This window comes from Chlamydotis macqueenii, chromosome 26, assembly GCF_036417535.1.
Source record: "Chlamydotis macqueenii isolate bChlMac1 chromosome 26, bChlMac1.mat, whole genome shotgun sequence".
Taxonomy (NCBI): Eukaryota; Metazoa; Chordata; class Aves; order Otidiformes; family Otididae; genus Chlamydotis; species Chlamydotis macqueenii.
In genome coordinates this window covers 1,278,155-1,296,654 of record NC_141581.1, presented here as the reverse complement: position 1 = coordinate 1,296,654, position 18,500 = coordinate 1,278,155, and the positions used below count along the sequence as shown (strand labels likewise).

General features: G+C 41.9%; 1 protein-coding gene across 1 annotated transcript; it reads left to right on the top strand.

Annotated features, from left to right (window-relative positions):
- The first annotated feature begins 150 nt into the window (after positions 1 to 150).
- Positions 151 to 17,726, top strand: LOC104475708 (scaffold attachment factor B1). The gene is made up of 21 exons (XM_086767369.1): positions 151 to 471; positions 1,528 to 1,615; positions 2,228 to 2,292; positions 2,378 to 2,584; positions 3,916 to 3,978; positions 4,542 to 4,569; positions 5,471 to 5,969; positions 6,406 to 6,455; positions 9,497 to 9,597; positions 10,789 to 10,938; positions 11,252 to 11,328; positions 12,067 to 12,206; positions 12,520 to 12,611; positions 12,995 to 13,101; positions 14,095 to 14,388; positions 14,678 to 14,815; positions 15,264 to 15,306; positions 15,973 to 16,094; positions 16,826 to 16,938; positions 17,063 to 17,114; positions 17,361 to 17,726. Exons 1-21 carry the CDS (start codon positions 283 to 285, stop codon positions 17,488 to 17,490), a joined length of 2,748 nt encoding a protein of 915 aa, XP_086623495.1. The 5' UTR covers positions 151 to 282; the 3' UTR covers positions 17,491 to 17,726.
- The last annotated feature ends 774 nt before the right edge of the window (positions 17,727 to 18,500 follow it).

Genomic DNA, 18,500 nt, shown 5'->3' with positions numbered 1-18,500 from the left:
TCGCGGACGTGTGCGCAAGACTCGCGAGCCGTCCTTTCCATGTAAGCGACGCCCTCATGCGCTTGCGCAGAAGTCGTCACTCACGTTGTCTTCGAGGCCCCGCCCCCCTGCCCGTCGTCGCCCTTCTGTCTGCGCCTGCGCGCTGCGCGCTTTTCCCCCCCTCCCCTCGGCGCCTGTCGGCCTCCCCACCATTTTGTGCTGGGATCGCAAGGTTAGCTGCCCGGCTGCGCCGCGTCCTCCCGTGCGTTCGGGCCTGTAGGCGGAATACCGAAGGGGGCCTTGATGGCGGAGAGTCAATCAGCGGCCGGGCTGGGGGACTTCGCATCCCTTGGTGGGGCCGCGGCGCTTGGCTCGGAACCCGAGACCCGGCGGCTGAGCGAGCTGCGAGTCATCGACCTGCGCGCCGAGCTCAAGCGCCGTAACTTGGACAGCGGCGGCAATAAGAGCGTGCTGATGGAGCGGCTGAGGAAGGTTAGGCGCGACCCCGGCGGGAGAGGGGGCGGCGGCGGGGGCGGTGTCATCCGGGTCCTTTGTCCCCGGCCCGCTGGCGCTTGGCGCATGCGTGGTCGCGGCTTCGCGCCACCGTGTTCCTCCGCCTGACGCTTTATGGGTTCTGATGGGCCTGCGCGTTTAGGGGAAAAAAAAAAAAAAAAAATAGTCTCAGATGCACTTGGGTCCCCGAGGCGGTCATTCGCGGTTTTACACAGTTACAGCGCTTATCTGCCGAGTGGGGAGCCTTGTTTACGGGTGAGGGGACCTTTGCTCCTCAGTCATGGCTTGATTTGGCTGTGGGGCTGTGTTACACCACCTTGGTGTTCGGCGTTTGTAACGGCTGGTCCGGCTGCACGACCTGAACCAGGCTGAGACGCAAACGTTTCCGTCTGGTAAATCGGTAAAAATGCTCTCGCGGTTTAAGCGTAGTAGGCAGCGAAGCGCCACATGGGTGCTCGCTTGCCGCCCTCCCCTCAGCAGGGTGCAGGGAGAAAACTAATGGGTTGAGATAAAGACAGTCTGATAATTTTTAAAAAATGGAATGGCAAAAAAAACCAACAGCAAAGAAGAGGAAATAAAAGAAAAAAAAAAAGCCATCCAAGAAAAGCACGTGATGTGAAAGAAAACAATTGCTCGCTGTCAAGGGACCAGTGTGGAGCCAGTTTCTGAGTAATGGCAGCCCTGCCAGCTTACGCCCCTCACAGTTTTATTGCTGACCGCAACAGCATACGTCATGGAATGCTCCTTTGGTCAGCTGGGGTTAGCTGGCCTGGCTGTGTCCCCTCCCAACATGTGGTACACGCATGGCCTGCTCGCTGGTGGGGCAGGGTAAGAAGCAGAAAAAGCTTGGATGCTGCGTAAGCATTCCTGAGCAGTAACTAAAATATCCACGTGTTGTCACCACTGATCTCAGGACAAATCAAAACCAGCCCTGTACAAGCTACTGTGCAGAAATTTAACAGTGTCCTGTCCAAAAGCAGTACAAATGCACACCAACAAGCAATACAGTAGATGTTGTGCTGCTGTCTTTGCTAGGCCATTGAGGAGGAAGGAGGAGATCCTGATGAAATTCCTGTGGCCTCAGAACTCTCCAACAAGAGGATGCCAAAAAGAACTAGCAAAGGTACGGAGTCTAGGCAAATGCAGCTCCTTTGTTTCCTTGTGGCTAGGGCTTAGCATACAATTTTGCTGTCTTCCGTTTCTTTCGTTGAATTTAAAAAAGAGTACTTTTTTCATTGTGGCAAACTCAAATTCTGTTGCGTTAATGAGTGATAACAAGTAAAAATAAAAAGAGCAGTTGTTTTTGAAGAGCGATACGAGTTTGATGGTGACAGATGTGCCTAAACCTGAGCTGTGTGCCCAAGATCTTATCATTAAACCGATTTTGAATTTTATAATTATTGAAATAGTAAGGGGGAGGTTTTTTCCTAACAATGATAGAGTGTTTCTTTTAAATGGAGCACTTTTCCTAGACAGTGTTGTCATTTTAGGCATTGAAGTGTTGTGGAACGAGAGGAACTGTAGCTGTTGGAAAATGTAACTGCTGCTTCTGGTTCATGCTCATGCCCTTTGCTTGTATCGAGTGGCAAGTTGTCCTCTGTTATGTCCAGACAGATCTGGGCTTCTGAATCGGGGTCTTCATGATTGTTTATTGAAACAAACTCAGCGTTGAGTGGATAATTCAGCGAAGAGGACATGTGTCGTTAAATTTACTGCTGTATCTTGCTATTTTTAGGAAGAAAACCAGAAGAAGAAGGTGTTGAAGACAACGGACTAGAGGAAAACTCTAGAGATGGGCAGGTAAATGAAATAGTGATGGCTGTTACTGAGAACATGCATCATTTAACCCTCAATAAATACACGTTTACCCTTTTTCTTTCTGTAGGAGGATATGGAAGCAAGTCTGGATACCTTGCAGGATATCGACATGATGGATATTAGCGTGTTAGATGAAGCTGAAATAGATAACAACAGTGCTGTAGACTGTGGAGAAGACTATAGTCCTGATAATATTCTCGATTCTCTCTCTGATAACAAAGACAATGTTGAAGCAGAAATGAAAGAATTTCCAGATCAGCTAACAGAAAATGAGGTGAGTAGTGGTCTTTATAAATTTTCTGAAGATATTTAATAAGTATATGGGCACGTGAACAAGTTACATCAGTGTCACAGGATATAGGACGTGTATGTGATATGGATTCTGTTTCACATGAGCAGCTTTCACGTCCTGCTCGTTAAGTGGTAAATGTTCTTCAACCTATAATAAGCTTGAAACGGTCGCCGTGGACAGGTCACAGCTTGCTTTACCTCGTGGGGACATCTTTGCTTGCCATGAAAGAAGCCTGGAACTGAAAGTAATTGAAAGTGTTCCCTCTTCCCATTTATTTGGGTTATGTGTCTATACCCAGCCATATAGATATTTTTATATACGGGAAGAGAGAGAGAGAAAAATATGTTTTCAGCTCACAGGTAGCTTGGAAACCTTTTCTGCAGAAAAAATACTCTGCTTTAAAGAAGTTATGTTATACAGTTCGCTCATAGAGATTAATAAAACAAGAAAATCTTTGCATATCGTGTATTGCCCTGTTCTGACGTTGCCGGCCTTTTGACTTTGTTTTGAGAGCAGCTTGCAGTGGCTTCTACAGGCAGCACGGTCTCCTGCTGCTGAGCGAACAGGGTAATTTATATAGTTCCCTCCCTAAATATTATCCTTCCTTGGATCCTTGGGTTTTTTTTTTGTTGTTGTTTTTTTTTTTTTAATTTTAGGCTGTTCACTTCCAAAAGTGAATGTGTTATCCTTCCTTGCCTCCTTATGTGTAGGGTTTTTTTTTTTATTTTAGGCCTGTGGTGGCTGTTTCAACTTATTTACCTTCTGAAAACAGAGTCATTACAACAACAGCCAGTTAACCTGAAAGGCAGTTTCCTGGTGCTCTGTAAATTAGAGCTGTTGTGAATCGTGTAGCTAACAAGCTTTGGTTGAGTCATACCATCAGGAAGGAAGATTTTGGGGACATGTTTTCTTTTCAGACAAGCAGAAACCTAAGTCAACTTCTTTTCTAACTTCTTTTTTTTTCGGTTAGAAACGAAAGAAGTAAAAGGTGTGAAAATTGGAAGACATGTTATGTACAGTAACCACAGAAAAGTTAGATTAATTTCGTCTCTAAATAAGAGTAACTTTGGAGTAGACAATGTCATGTTGAAATTAAAATGAAGGGTGACTGGATAAAGATATGTAATCATCAAGAATATTTATACGTTGCTCCTTATTCTTGGGTCACAATCTGAAGTAGCAATTGAGATCTGTCAAATACTGGAGAATATTTCTCGTATTACTGCTAGGGAATATTGAATCCAGTAGGAATTCTCTGTAAGCAAACATTACTTTTTGTAAGAAATGCTGTAATTCCTTTTCTACTCTTTTAGGAAGATTTTGATGAAATTGAAAACAATTTAGATGCCTCCTCTTCTGATTTAATTGAAATGAAGGTAAATTGAAAATGTAGCTCTGTTTCAGATTTTTGTTGTCAGTATTCACTCTGCACTCATTCTACAAAAGAGAAAACATGAGCATGATGTGAAATTGCAGCAGGATCCAAGACATATGTGATCTGGCTCAGAATACAGCTGGTCAAATGAGAACACCCCGTGTTTTTTCTCTACTTTTCAGTCAGCTATTGAGACTTCCTCCACTTTTGTGGCACATAAAAATGGTTTTGTACTGTTGATTTCTTCTTCCTCCTGCTGATTACATCAAGTAGTAGCCGGGTTTGTTTTTCGCTCTGCAGTTGATGTGGCGTACAAAGATAATTTATTGGTCTCTTGAGCATTCCAACTTGGATACGAGAATGCGATTGTGGCTGATTATGTTGATTTGGCTTTAATGTGCCAGAAAAATTACCTGTATAAAATACTTAGTGAAAAAAAGTGCTAAATATACTAGGTGAATTTGTTTATTTTTCAGTCTTGGGATTGGGCAGGGGGTTGCTGTTATTCTGTGTTACCAAATACATTGGATAAAATCCTCATTCTGTGCTTGTTTTCCCAAACAGAAAATGGAGAAGCTACACTTGGAGCCAGGTACTGTTAAAGAAAAACATACTTGTGTCTTTTCAACTAATACTTTTTAAACCATTAACTATTAAAAAAACCCAGGCAAACAAACTAATTTGCATTATTTTTATGATGGACAATCCAGATCATGCAGGGTCATAGAGATTGGAAACCCAATCATATCCCCAGATCTGTGAAGTGATGCTTGTCATGTTTGAGATATTTCCAGTGAAGTGAAATGGTTTAAAAACCTGTTAAGCTACATAAATGGATTTAGAGAAGTTAATCACAGTTTAAAAGCTAAAGATTCTACATGTAAGCAGATCTTGTGATATTGCACACACCTTAATTCTGTTACTAAGTAGAGAGGAGTGAAAGCAGTAAAAAGATATTGTAGGGCATTAAAATGTAAAGGTTAGTTACTGGATACAGAAGAAAGAAGAGAGTTTCTTCATGGAAATTTCATACAGATACTTTTCACTTTCTGGACTGCAAACACACTCATGCACCATCAGAAGATGCCCAGTTCTCATGTTGGACTGTCTGCCAAAAGAATTTCAGAGAAATTTAAAAATTGAACCCTCAGTGCCTTGATACGTTCAGTTAAGCATCTCGGACTCTGGAAGCTAACTAGAGAAGAAACAGAGCTGAACGATTTCCTGAAGAATATCAAGGATCAGCCAGAAGGTTTTTGTTAAATCTGTGGGGGCATTTTCCTTCCCTGTTAACATTTGAGGGCTGATGTGGTAGTTTGTGAGAGAGGAGGTAGCGCAGGGCTCGTAACAGTGTGTCCACTAGGGTTTTCCAATCTCTGTGTAGCTTAGTTCTCTTGGTGTTAGTGTGGCAGCCATGCCAGTTCCACATTTGTGATTGCTGTATTTCCCTGGTGATTAAACCTTGTGCCATTCTATTCCTGTTAAATCCGTAGAAAATGAGAAAATACTCGACATTTTGGGGGAAACTTGTAAATCTGAGCTCCTTAATGAAGAAACCTCAGAAGCGGAGCGGCCACATGCACAGGAAGCGAGTAACGCGGTGCCAGGCAAGAGGCTAGCGGAGGAAGAGGACGCTCTTGCTGCCGCTCAGTTGGAGGAAGATGCTTTAGATTTGGACAGCAAATCGGCACAAGCTATGGCAAGGAAGGAAGCAAAGCGTTTAGTTGTAGCGAAAGGGGAGACAAGTGAACAGACAATAGAGGAAGCGAAGCCGGACTCTGACTCTTTAGTAGTAGAGAGCCTAAGCGATCAGAGTAGCAAACGCTCCCAAGGCCCGGAAGCCTCTAGTGGGGAACCAGCGGAAAAAGGCGCGGGTCCCGAAGGCCAAGATAGCAAAGAAGATGGCAAGCAAACAGAAGACAAAGCTAATTCTGAGGAGCCCCCTGCTACTAAAGAGTCCTCAGCCAGTGAGGGCGGTGATCAGAAAAAGAGGTTTGTTTTTTCTCCGTTATAGACCAGATGCTATCTTTTTTCATTGGTCGTTAAGTGACGCGAATAGGCGGTTTCCTTCAATTGGCCACCGAGACTGATGAAATTGTAGCCTATTCCTAAAGAATCTGTTTTATTTCTCCATGTGCAGATATCTATATTTATTTTTTTTTTAAACGCAGAGGCTTTGATTTCTTTTCTTCCTCAACCTTCAAAGGTTGTTTTCTTAAATTACTCTTATTTGTAAATGTCTTCCTAATATAAGTCTGCTTAAGAATCTGACTTCGTTATTTCTTGTCAGATTTCTTAAATCAAGTACACAAAGGTGTGTTTTCATTTGCAACATATTTTCTGGTAGGTATTTAATTTTAGTGTTTTTCATACTTTATAGTTAGTCCTTTTCCTTTCTGACTTGAATAATGTGTTTTTTTGTCTTTAGCTCTGTTGAGGAGGACAGAGATACAAAGATAATCTCAAAGGATGAGAAAGGTACGTTTCTCTTCAAAACCAGAACTTTAATGATCACTTGGAGAAACTGTTGGTTTTTTTTTTTTTATTGGGTGGGGTATTTCAGTGGGAAAGCGTTGGAATCTGTGCAGTTTTTAATATCATGAATTATTCACCTCTTTCTGGATTTTTCTTTATTTATGCCAAAACCTCTATTTTCCTTTTATGCATTTTCTAAGGATATCTGTGTCGCAGCCTTTTTGTATCTTGATCTTCAAAGGTAGATGTAAATACGTGGCAAATCTGTCCTTCATGGCACTGAAGATGCTTACCAACAGCTGTTAGTGAGTCAAGAGCCTTTCACGGTTGTCTTTGCTTTACTATATGCTTGTGATTCTTCTTGCTGTCTTCTGTTTTGCTGAAATAATTTGGAATCTAGTATTCATGTATTGAAACGCCACAGAAACTTACAGCTTAACATTGTCTTCACGTTAGACTGACGTTATTAAATCTTTGTCCACACAGATCCTATTTGCGGTGCAAATAGATATCATAAACAAGATGCAAATTTCTTGATCAGCAGTGTCAGGTGCCTGGCTCCTTCTTGTCATCATACTTCTTCCTTTTGATACATCGAGCTGCTGAGTCTTTGCGGCTCACCCCGCCTCTCTACTCTCTCCTACCTGAGCAGGGCAGGAAATTCAGAAGTGGCTGTTAACATTCTTATGTGCTGCAGGCAGGTAGTTCAGCACTGTAGGTATGGAAGTTCCAGCAATTCCTATAACAGTCGAAAAATTCATTGTGAGGTCTGTCTACCCACTGGACAGGAAGAATTTGTTTGGTTTTAATTGAGTTTTACAACACAGACTGAACTCATTGTCAGCTGCCTTTTCCACGATCTGGGGTTATACCTGTGCAAACTACTGGACATCACCATCGGGCCCATCAGGCTCCATTTACCTCTTGCTGACAGTCTGAAATCTTGTCTTGTCTTCTTTCAGACTATTTAACCAGTCTTTCTGCACGCTGTCATTTACCCAAGGACTTGGGTGTATTTTTTTGTGGACTGGGAAAACTCTTCTTGAAGTTTGTACTCAAAACAGCCTTCAGGAGCTAGGGTGTCTGATAACAACCTTGCCCCTGCACACCTTCCTCGAAAGGACACGGCGTGTTCCTTAACATTTGCTTCGATAATTTTCTGCCGTAGTAAGCACTGGGGGAGCAGTAGCTACTTGATGATGTAACTCTCTCTGCGTGCAGAGCAAAGTGGTTGAGCCAGAAGAAGAGTACAGAACTATATACAAGTCAGTTCTGACTCATACGTTGCTATTTGCACACCTTTATGAAAGGATTTTATTTAGGAAAATGAGTTTTCCACGTTCCATGCGTTCATTTTGAGAGATGTATTCATAAGAGCGTAGAAAAATAAATTTTTGAGCTCTTAAGTCTGGTGGACTTGGCAGTTGATTTACGCGTATCTGAAGGATGTGTGGTGTTGAGGGTTGGCTCCCAATACCTGTATCATTCTGGTTTCTGAGTTAGAGAAGATTTTGTAGTCTCTGCCTTTCTTTGAAGTGCAATGCCGTTGCAGGAGCACCTCTTGAAGTCTTACGGGAGGGCAAAAACTGGAGATTGAAGCTTATTGAAAAAGGACACTAACATAGTTTAAGTAATCTAAAAAATCATCGGTAAAATGGAAGAAAGGGCTCATTTTCCTTTTTCTCCAGGGTGCTGGTGCCAGTGTAACTGCAGGTGGCCATTTTAAAATTCTAGAGGAAGCATAGGGAGTAAAAGCATCAAAGCTTACAGCTCAGCATTTTGAAACACCGAGACAGTGTAGCGCCTGTGTGTTTGCACGCGTGATACCCATTTGTACAAGCAGTTCTTGAGATCAGAAGATGACAGGTGTAGACTTAGTTTCCTTTATACAAAATAATTATGTTTTTCTTTTTTTTTTTTTTTTTTTTTTAAGAAATTGGCATTTAAGAATGATTGCACGCTTCCCTGAGGAACTTGTGTAACTATTACCAACCATGTTCTCAGTGCTAAGCTCGTGTTTGAGACAATGACAAATTACCAGGAAGTAAGAAATGCAAAGACGCTAGAATAAAATAGCATTTTAGAAGGTTCTGGAGGAAATGGCTCCTCTTGATGGAAGCAGTTCTGAAAATTTCCATATACCACCAAAAAAAACCCAAACCAAAACAAAAAGGCAGATGGTTTGGAAGCAGGTAGCTGGACTGAAAGGTCCTTCGCTCCATTCCTTGAAGCCTGGGGAACTGGACGCTACCAAGATTGATAAAAGGACAGTAAAGACGTTGTAAAGAAGAATGGGAACAGCATCCCTGCCTCAGTGCTTCACACTGAAACGTGAACACTAGTAAAACTTGGTCTTCAGCTTTAATCACTAGATGCTTTTTTTTCAGACTTTACAAGTACCTAAGCCTTTATAAAATTATCTTTCTAGTTTCAATGCCAAATTGGATAGATGTTCTGCAGTCCTTGCGTAGTTAAAGCAAGCTAGGTCTTTTCTGACTGCTCTAATTGAAGTCACACTTCATACCCCAGCTGTGTGGGCAGAAATAGGAGAGAAATTCTCTTGCTTCCTTTACGGTGAATGTCTTTCCCCGAGAGGTGCATCCCATCATCGTTCCTTTGGAGTTGGGGAGATAAGGAGGGCAGGACACATCAGTTCCTGCAACTCTAGCCGATCTTCTGCCTTTTCCTGTACGTGCAGTTACTGGGATCTATCCAGGCACATTCTGAAGAGCCACACTTCACTTCAGAGGCGCCCTACTCCAGTTTCTTCCTTGAGGAATGATGTAACAGACTTCTCTTTCACCTATCGAAGCTTGTAGTTCCATCTGAAAAGTTTTTGGACTCGTAAAACTACTTGCCTTCAGGAATGTGAATCCTGGCTGGAGAATGTTACACATTGCGTTTCATTTGCTCTGTGATTTAAAAAAAAAAAAAAAAAAACAAAAAAAAACGATTTGTGGAACTGCTTCTTTTAAAATCAGAAGTAGTTGTTTTAATAATTAGGATTTGGGGTATGTTTTGGTTTTGTTTGTTTTCCTAATTAGGTCGTGCTGCTAGTGGTTCTGGTAGAAACTTTTGGGTGAGTGGGCTGGCTTCCACTACCAGAGCGACAGATTTGAAGAATCTGTTTAGCAAATATGGGAAGGTAAGAGTTTTTATAGTTTGGTTTGGGTTTTTTTCACTTTAAACTGTCTTAATAAGACTTCTTAAACTTCTGCCACTGAAAATAGCAGTGAAAGGAATCAAATGATAAAAAATATTTGGGATATCAAGGAAAAAATTGCTGAAGTACATGCTGAATGACTGCTATTTTAATTCTGTCACTCACTTCCAAACAAAAATAAAATTCCATTTAGGGTCCTTTATTTGAAACAGTCAATGACTGTTTACATCCGCTTCTGTCTCACCCACTGGAGATTCCCCGTCAGCAGCTAATTTAACGTTGTTTATTAAAGCCTTCCTAAGGACTAAGTAAAATATGCCATAAATGTTGAAACATAATGATTAGGGAATACCTTAAGAATTACCTTGGTACCTGAAGTTTTATTTTTGTCTGGAGTTGGCAATTGCTTTAAAAAGCCTGTGTTTGGGTAGTTTGAGGGGAGGGGTGGTTTGGTTTGGTTTGAGGGAGGGTTTCCTGCAGTTGTTCTTAATGACAGACAAAACGGCAAGTTAAATCTCCCTCTCAGCTGGGAAATGGAAAGAGCTTGTTTAGTAGAGTAGTGGTGTCAGAGACATCAGTAAGGGTTTTTGTCAAACCTTTGAAGCCTGTTTAAAGACGACTGTCAGCAGATTGTACTAAAAGAAAATTGTGCGTGCTAGCAATCTGCAATTGAATGTCTAACTAATGAAAATGCTCTGGAACTTAAATGGGACTTTACAATAGGGGTAAAAATGTATCAGCACAGCTTTTGAGTTTGTCTGAAACTAGTCAAACTTATTTAATGCTCCTCGTAACGATAAAGATGCAATACTTCCTTTAATTGCTCAGGATTCCATCTGGTAAACATGATAAGAGAGATGTACCACCAAATTTTAAATGTAATTAAAAACTATGCAACAGCCAACCTGGTATTTGCCTCTACTTCGATGCCATGGTAATGTTAGTCATTTATGTAAAATTACTGTTATTTTCTTTGGAGAATTAGCAGAGGAAAAGCTTCCTAGAAGCAGATGTACATCTGCAATAAATCAAATGCCGAAAGTATGTTCTTTATTCAGTTTCCTGAATGATGATGGACATGAATCAAAGAGAGTAGAAGTGGAGCTTGTACTTCTTGCTGTCGAGTGGCAGGCACTCGTTACGCTGATTGTAATACCCCTTTATTTTGGAAAGGTGGTGGGTGCAAAAGTGGTCACCAACGCCCGCAGTCCTGGTGCTCGCTGCTATGGCTTTGTTACGATGTCTACAGCCGAGGAGGCAACCAAGTGTATCACTCACCTCCACAAAACCGAATTACATGGGAAGATCATTTCTGTGGAAAAAGTGAGTACTGATCCTCAAACAATATCCCCTTGTCCTGGTTTCAGCTGGGATGGAGTTAATTTTCTTCCCAGTAGCTGCTCTGTTCTGGATTTTTTTTTCCATCGTTAAACTGTTCTTATCTCAGCCCACGAGTTTTCTTGCTTTCTCTACTTCTGATTCTCTCCCCCAGCCCACTGGGTAGGGGGAGGGTGAGCAAGCAGCCGTGTGGAACTTAGTTGTTGGCTGGGGTTAAACCACTACAATCCATTACTGTCAGATGGTACAAGTGATTGGGGCCGCGTTCTTAGCTGACGATGTGCAAAATAAATTTCAGGCAAAAAATGAACCTGCTGGGAAGAAGCTGAGTGAAAAAAAAGAGAACGAAGCAAAGAAAGAAACAGTCAGTGAGAGGTACTGTTCTAAATATTCTCTGTCCAAAGGTGTTTTGCTGTTCCTCAGTCTGTGTTGATTTGGCAGGAAGAACAAAGTTACAGTAGGAATTTCTGTGGCAAACACTCAAAAAGAGCGATAGATGCATTTTTTCTAACTTCTGTTGATGTTCAGTGCCTGACTTAACATGTTTTTGTCACACGCTTCAAGGTGGGCATTGGGAACTTGGATTTCAAAGCATGGCTTTTAATGTAGCTGCATGCGGGTTTTAGTAAAGATCATAGCGCTTTCATGTCATAAATCTGTAGAAGGGCCATTGGAGAGTTTTGGTCAGTATGTCACTGTTTCTTCATTAAATTTTTCTCTCACTGGAATAGAGCTTTCTCGGGTTGTGGTCACAAAAAAGATGCGTTGTGCAAGATCCTGTTTCCAGAACATGGCCGTCTCCAGCACTGTGCTTTTCTCTCGAGCATTACCGAAAGTAGCTGAAAAAGAGTGAATAAGAATTAAGCACATGGTGGTGTGAATTCTTTTTGCTTCCAGTTGAGATACTGGAATCACATCCAAGTTTTTATGACAACTGCGCAGTGCGGTCTGATTGTCTGTTTTATGGTGGAGGAAGTTGTGGAAGGAAATCTTTGAAATCTGATTATGACTGACTTAACACGTCAGAATTCTCCCTTGTTGCTAGCATTCTCCTTTAATTTCCTTTTTCTCTTACTCTACATTAATCTAATCTATATCAACATTTATCTATAGACCCGGCAGCGTTAAAAGGGATGAGAAATCTGAGCAAAAGGATGATCCTAAAAAGACAGAAGACAAAGATGAAAAGGAAAAAAAAGATAAAGATGAACTGAAGTCTGGTTCATCAGATCAACCTAAAACTGTGAAGTCAGGTAATTTGGTTATTCTTTTTTTCAGAGAGTAGAAGATATGATGAAGTATGAATAACAAATTGTAGGTAGTTCTTTCCAAAGAACTGCCAATATTCTGGAATTATTTCCAGTTCTTAGTTGGAAATCCAGAAGATATAAAGGGTAGGGGGGTGTTTGACATTGTCAAATATAGTAAAAAGATGATTTTTTTGAAGAGAGGGTTAAATACCCATTTTCACATTTTAGAGAACTTATGGCATAGCAATGAGTGGTGTAGGTTTTGTAGTCTGATTGGATTTTCCTTCTCTTTCCCTTCTCCCTCTCATTTATTTAGGAAGTAAAGGAGCAGAGAGAACAGTGGTAATGGATAAATCCAAAGGAGAACCTGTTATCAGTGTGAAAACATCAACGGCATCAAAAGACAGAGTAAGTAATGTTTCTGCATGGGAATTGTGTCACTTTTCCTTAGAATAAATACTGAATCCTGCCAGCCTACACGTAACCCGCCTTTGTCTTACCAATTTGTCCAATAATGTGGATTTAGATCTTAATTAGTACAATACATTTCCTACGACTGACGGCATATGCAGCCATGAAACCCTGCCAAACGAATGTGGGAAGGCAAGTGTCACTGTGTTAATACATGATGTGTCTAGTGTTAAAAAAAGAAGGTTTTTTTGAAAAATGCAAGAACCAAGCTTTGAGACGCGATATGTATGAATGGAAACGGAGCTTGGAGTACTGTTTGTGAGAGCTGGCCTTTTACAAATGCGCTCCATTAAGTTTTTCTACTTCAACATTAAATACAGAGCATTAAGAGCCAGGATCGCAAGTCGGAGAGCAGAGAGAGACAAGGCATTGTGCCGTTCGACAAAATTAAAGCACAGCGCAAAATGAGGGAGGCAGAGCAGCGCCGGTAAGAGCAACAGTGAAATTGTTTGAAACTTTTTTTTTTTCCCTAGAATTAATATAATTTTCATTAAAATGACTAAGATAAAGGGAGGTTTGATTTGGTTTTTATATGTAATTTGTTGTATGTTTGTGGGTCACATATCTATTGAATTGACTCTGATAATACTAAGCTTGAAATTGTGTTTGGGGATTAAAAAAATGCAGTTTGTTTTTGTTCTTGTTCCATTTGGTAAATTTTGTGGTTTAGATTGATTGAAGGATGCTGTTCTCCTGAGCTGAGGATGCGTTATTACAGTAGAGGTGAAATGATCATCCTACACTTGCTACGCTCAAACAATACAGGGAGAGACCAGGAAAAAAGTTGTGTTTCTCCAAAGAAGACCCCGTATTTCTTGTCGTAGTACTACAAGTCTCCATAGTGCTTGAAATAAAACAAGACGAATATTTTTATATTTAATTACATGATGTCTGTAGAGAAGTTGGGGGATTCTCCAGCAACCCTTTAAAGTTTCCACATGGCATCTTTTTCGTTAAGAACCTGTTTCAGGTATTTAATTATTTTTGGTGGAGTTTTATTTCTGTTTTCATTAATACCGGATCAAGGTGCTAATGGCCATCCTTCAAATTCCTTACTCAAACTGTGACCTGAATGCCACATTAAAACATTTGCTACACATTCCAGAACTTTTACTACTTACCTAGAGTAAGTTGAGCAGGACAGGGGACAAATACTTTAATCATTCTCTCCCGTAGCTAGATTTCTGAGCCTTAGTGAAGTCATTATCCAGCATACTGTTCTGGCTTCTTCAAAGCTGGATATTTTATTTGAGTAGAAGGAGTGAGCTTGGGGCATCTGGATTCAGATTCTCCTGACTGTTTAGGATTATTTGCCCCCAAGGGTGGGTTTTGTGGGAGTTTTGGGGTTTTTTTTCTTCCTTTTTAACTTTGTTTATTTGTTGATGTATTAAATCTGAAAACTTTTTTTCTGCTAAAATAGCACACGTGAGCGTCGGGAGAGACAGCAGCACCTGCAGACAATCCGGGAACGAGAAGAAAGGGAGAGGCTCGAGATCGCTCGGGAGAGACTGGAGATTGAAAGGCAGCGCCTTGAACGAGAACGGATGGAAAGAGAGAGACTGGAAAGAGAACGAATGCACATAGAGCACGAAAGGAGGAGAGAACAAGATCGCATTCAGCGAGAAAGAGAAGAGCTGCGACGTCAGCATGAGCAGCTGCGCTACGAACAAGAACGTCGGTCTGCAATGAGGCGGCCATATGACATAGATGGCAGGTAAAGCCAGCAGATACAAATTATGCAAGTGGAAAGCGTTGCTGCCAGGTTCTGCCTCGTCAGCCTGTGCGATAAGAAGCCGTCCGGATGCTCCTAGCTTCCATTAGTCAGCAGTTGCTGATTGCATTGAGATGATCATGTGTAATAGCCCCAGTTAAACGATCTTTTCTGAGGTTTTCCGATTCCTTTTTGCACATAATTACCCTCCTTCTAGTTTGCACAGTTTGGAAGGAGGGAATAATATCGAAAGTCATTATCTTGACTAAAATGAGTATGTTCGTTCTTTCAGGAGAGATGATCCGTACTGGCCCGAGGCAAAACGAATGGCAATGAATGACAGGTACCACTCGGATTTCAGTCGCCAGGATCGCTTCCATGACTTCGATCACAGGGATCGTGGCCGTTACCAAGACCATTCAATAGACAGGTTGGTGTTGCCTGAAATCGAAAGGCAAAAACGTATTTAATGTCACGTTTTGCTGCCTTTACTGCGTGTGTGGCTTCGTGGCTGTGGACTTTTTCTCACATAACCATGCAGAGATCTGTACTGTTCCACGAGTTAAACCTGCCAGGTTTATTCAGAGCTCTGCTTGCAATGCTGCGTCACACGTTTGTGGGATTCTGAAAAATTTCTAAAGAATATTGTAGGCACCTAGCATCTTAACGAGAATATTCCATTTTGTACCTGAGAACCGAGTTTTCCAGGAAGCCAAAATGTGTCATGGCCTCTGTACGTTGCAGCTGCTTGTGCCTCTTGTAGATAACGTTGGCACGATGTAGAAGCGGGACTTTCCATCTGTGGTGTTCCCTAGGTGGATTTTTATGGGCTGCTGCATGTTTACTCCCACAGCCTGATTTTCGTTGTCTGTTTGTAGGAGAGATGGATCAAGGACGATGATGGGAGATCGGGACGGACAAGTGAGTTGCTTTACGAAGCTACAGAAACATCTGAACTTATTCTAACCTGGTTATCTCTAGCGTGTGTCAGATTAAATTTCAGTAGTTAAGAATTAAGTGATATCTCCCAAAATATGTATCAATAACCCGATTGTCTTGTTTAATAAGATGACATTTAGTTCAAAGACTTATAAAAGATGGATATAGTTACTTTGATCTGAATCAAACAAAACAAGTGAATTGGATACCAATCATAACAAAACAAATGAATTGTAAAAGGCAGAGTGTTCCAAAAGGTTGTCTAGAAAAGGCAAAAAGGCACAAAGTACGCCAGGCTCTGCTCTGTAGTGCCCACTGACGGGGCACAACAGTCAGTGTGCGCGAACTGAAACACATGAAATTCCATCTGAAGACAAAATAAATCATTTTAAAAAAAAAAAAACAAACCCCTGTGAATGTGATCAAACAGTGGAGCAGGTTACATGGGGAAGCTGTGAAGTCTCCAGCTGTGAAGATGCTCAGAGCCCGGTGGGCAGCCTGCCCTGGCCGACCCTGCTTGAGCAGTGGGCTCTAGATGATCTCAGGAGCTCCCTTCCATCCTGAATGATCCTGAGATTGCGTAATTACAGCGAAGCAGCTTTAACCAGTCTGGTTTGGGCGGTCCTGTAAGCGTTCTCTGCCTTTCAGCATTACCCAGATGAGCGCCACGGAGGGCCGGATCGTCACTCGCGAGACTCTCGGGAAAGCTGGGGTGGCTATGGATCTGACAGAAGGATGAGTGAAAGTAGAGGGATACCCCCCCAGTCACGGTCAGTATGCTTCACTGAAAGTATTTTTTTCTTGTGCATCCAGGGAGTATTTCCATATGTGAAAGCGGGATGCAGTTTTTAGAAGTAGATTCTTTTTTCCAGCTTTCACCCCTGAGTAGCGAGTTCTCTGTTGAATGGACTACAAATGAGTAGCTCTTTCAGCACAGGCATCTTGGCCCGATTTCTTTTTTAATAACTTGACATCTGAAAGCCTTCCTGTTTTCAATTAATTTTATGTAACGTTCCTATCAAAGCTTGGTATTTCCAGGCGAGTGGTTCTTCCCCAGTTTGTAGTTACTGGAAGCACCATCTTGTCAGACCTTTGAGAAGAAAACAAGTCGATAAACCGCTTACGGACTGGGGGGTGTGGGGTGTGTTCTGAGGTTTTGAGTTGTGGTTGTGTTTTTAAGAAGTCCTGTGAGCAAGCCAGCCTGCAGAAAACACCAAAAATAAATTGTCTGGTCAAAATAACAAGCTAGGATGTTTGGAGTAAACTGGGCCATCAGTGTAGCGTAAACCAGGTGAAGAAAATCTTATTTTCCTATTTGTCATGTTAGTTGGATCAAACGGAAGGCTTCTGGCTGCGATTTGACTTAACAATACTGATAAAGACAAGGTTTGCACTTACCTTGGTAAAGTATTTCAGTAAGTTTGTGACTTCGTTCTTCTGCTTGAATCTGTTTTATTGGTTCTGGCTCACGTGAGGAGGTACGAATTTCGTGCTTTTGCAGGGATGGACGTGACTGGGGAGATCACGGTCGGAAGTTTGAAGGACATCAAGATCGTTCGTGGCAGAGCAGCGTGGATGGAGGAATGATGGGACGGGATCACGAGAGATGGCAAGGTAATGCTGCTTGCGCAACAGCTCAGTAGGTGTGCCACGTAAAGCAGAAGTACAGACATTAGTATCTTGGAGATGGCGTAAAGCTGTCTCTGTGGATATAAAGGAAGCATTTGAACTCTTGTAGGTGGAGGCAGAGGCAGACCTGGCCATGTGATGCATCGTGGAGGCATGTCAGGGTAAGAACTTTAAAAAGAGCAAGGGGTTTGTTTTCCTTTTAAGGGGTGTCTCTTCTGTTTAAATTGGCCAGAGAAACATTTTCTGGGGGCATCAGTTACCTGATTCAGTCAAGGAACAATAAAATATTCCCATGGGTTTTCTGCAGTGCATCTTTTTGCGCGATTTTTCACTCTTCAATAAGTTTTAAAAGAACACCCGACTCCAGAGTCACCAGAGAAAATTAAAATGCCTGAATCCCTTTCTAGGCGCGGAGGTTTCATGCAAGGTGGTAACCAAAGCCAGATGATGCACGGAGGAGGAATGCAAGGAGAAGGATTTGCTGGCCAAGAGAGGGCAAACAGACCTAACGATCCTCGTTTCAACCGTCGCTACTGAATGTGTTTTAATTTTTAATGCAAGGTGGCAACTGAAATGAATCTGTTACCTGGGGTTACCATTAATTGTAACTTATGGGCTACTGTAAGTGTAATTTTTTTTTAAGCTGCTGCCATGTTATGTCACTCAATCCAATGTGAACTCACTTGTTTTGTAATGTGTTGTTCATATCCCATTTAAAATGTTTGTTAATGAAGCATTCCATTTTCCATAAATAAAAGCAAGTTTACAGTTAATCGCTTTGTTTCAGCACTCGCTGGAGGACTCATTAATTGAGCTGTGTTAAACCATGTAACTTCCTTTCAGCGGTGAAGTACCAAAACACCTCACACGTGTCTCTTTGCACTTTCAGTAGCACGCGGCTCCCAGAAACACGCTGAACTACTGCGTTACTTCAGAGGTGTCAAAATTAATCAGTGTCTGCGCCAGTGTGAGAGAATGTTAGCAGGCTGCAGTTGTCAAAGTTTGAACACCCTGCCATTGCAAAATTGACTTAGGACTGTGTTGGACAAGTGGTGGAGAGTTTTGGGTTTTTTTTCATCTTGTCTCATGTTGGTAGGTACTGTAGGTACTCCTCGCTCTCTGGAAAAGGCTACGTACTCGGTTATCGCTACAGCTTCTGTCAGAGGAAATGCACAGGTACCTGTGAAGTCCGAGTCAGAATCATTTTGGTTTAGGTTCTGATAGATTGGAGTAGTCCACAGCTCCACCAGTTTCAGGCCAGTAATTTTGCCTAGCAAGCCGTAATTTCCTAGAAGTGGATTAGAAACAGCCATTGGTGTGATGATCTGTCACTCTGTCACACCCAGATTATAATTTGGCTTTGTGCAGTCATCACCGGAAGCGTGGCCTTGGCGTTACCCGCTAACGATGGCTTTTGTGATGCCAAGAGGAAAATACCCCGCTACTGTCAGCGGTAGGGTCACTGGGTTTTTTCCATCTCGAGAGCTGTGCACTTTTTAATCAGTTGCCTGAAGATTTTATTTTTTCACTCATTTCCTACAGCCTGC

Excerpts from the sequence above, each read along its gene's own strand:
- LOC104475708 (XM_086767369.1), top strand. The coding sequence starts at position 283 with ATGGCGGAGAGTCAATCAGCGGCCGGGCTGGGGGACTTCGCATCCCTT. Across the intron at positions 1,616-2,227 it reads GCCAAAAAGAACTAGCAAAG|GAAGAAAACCAGAAGAAGAA; the intron begins GTACGGAGTCTA and ends TGCTATTTTTAG. Across the intron at positions 6,456-9,496 it reads AATCTCAAAGGATGAGAAAG|GTCGTGCTGCTAGTGGTTCT; the intron begins GTACGTTTCTCT and ends TTTCCTAATTAG.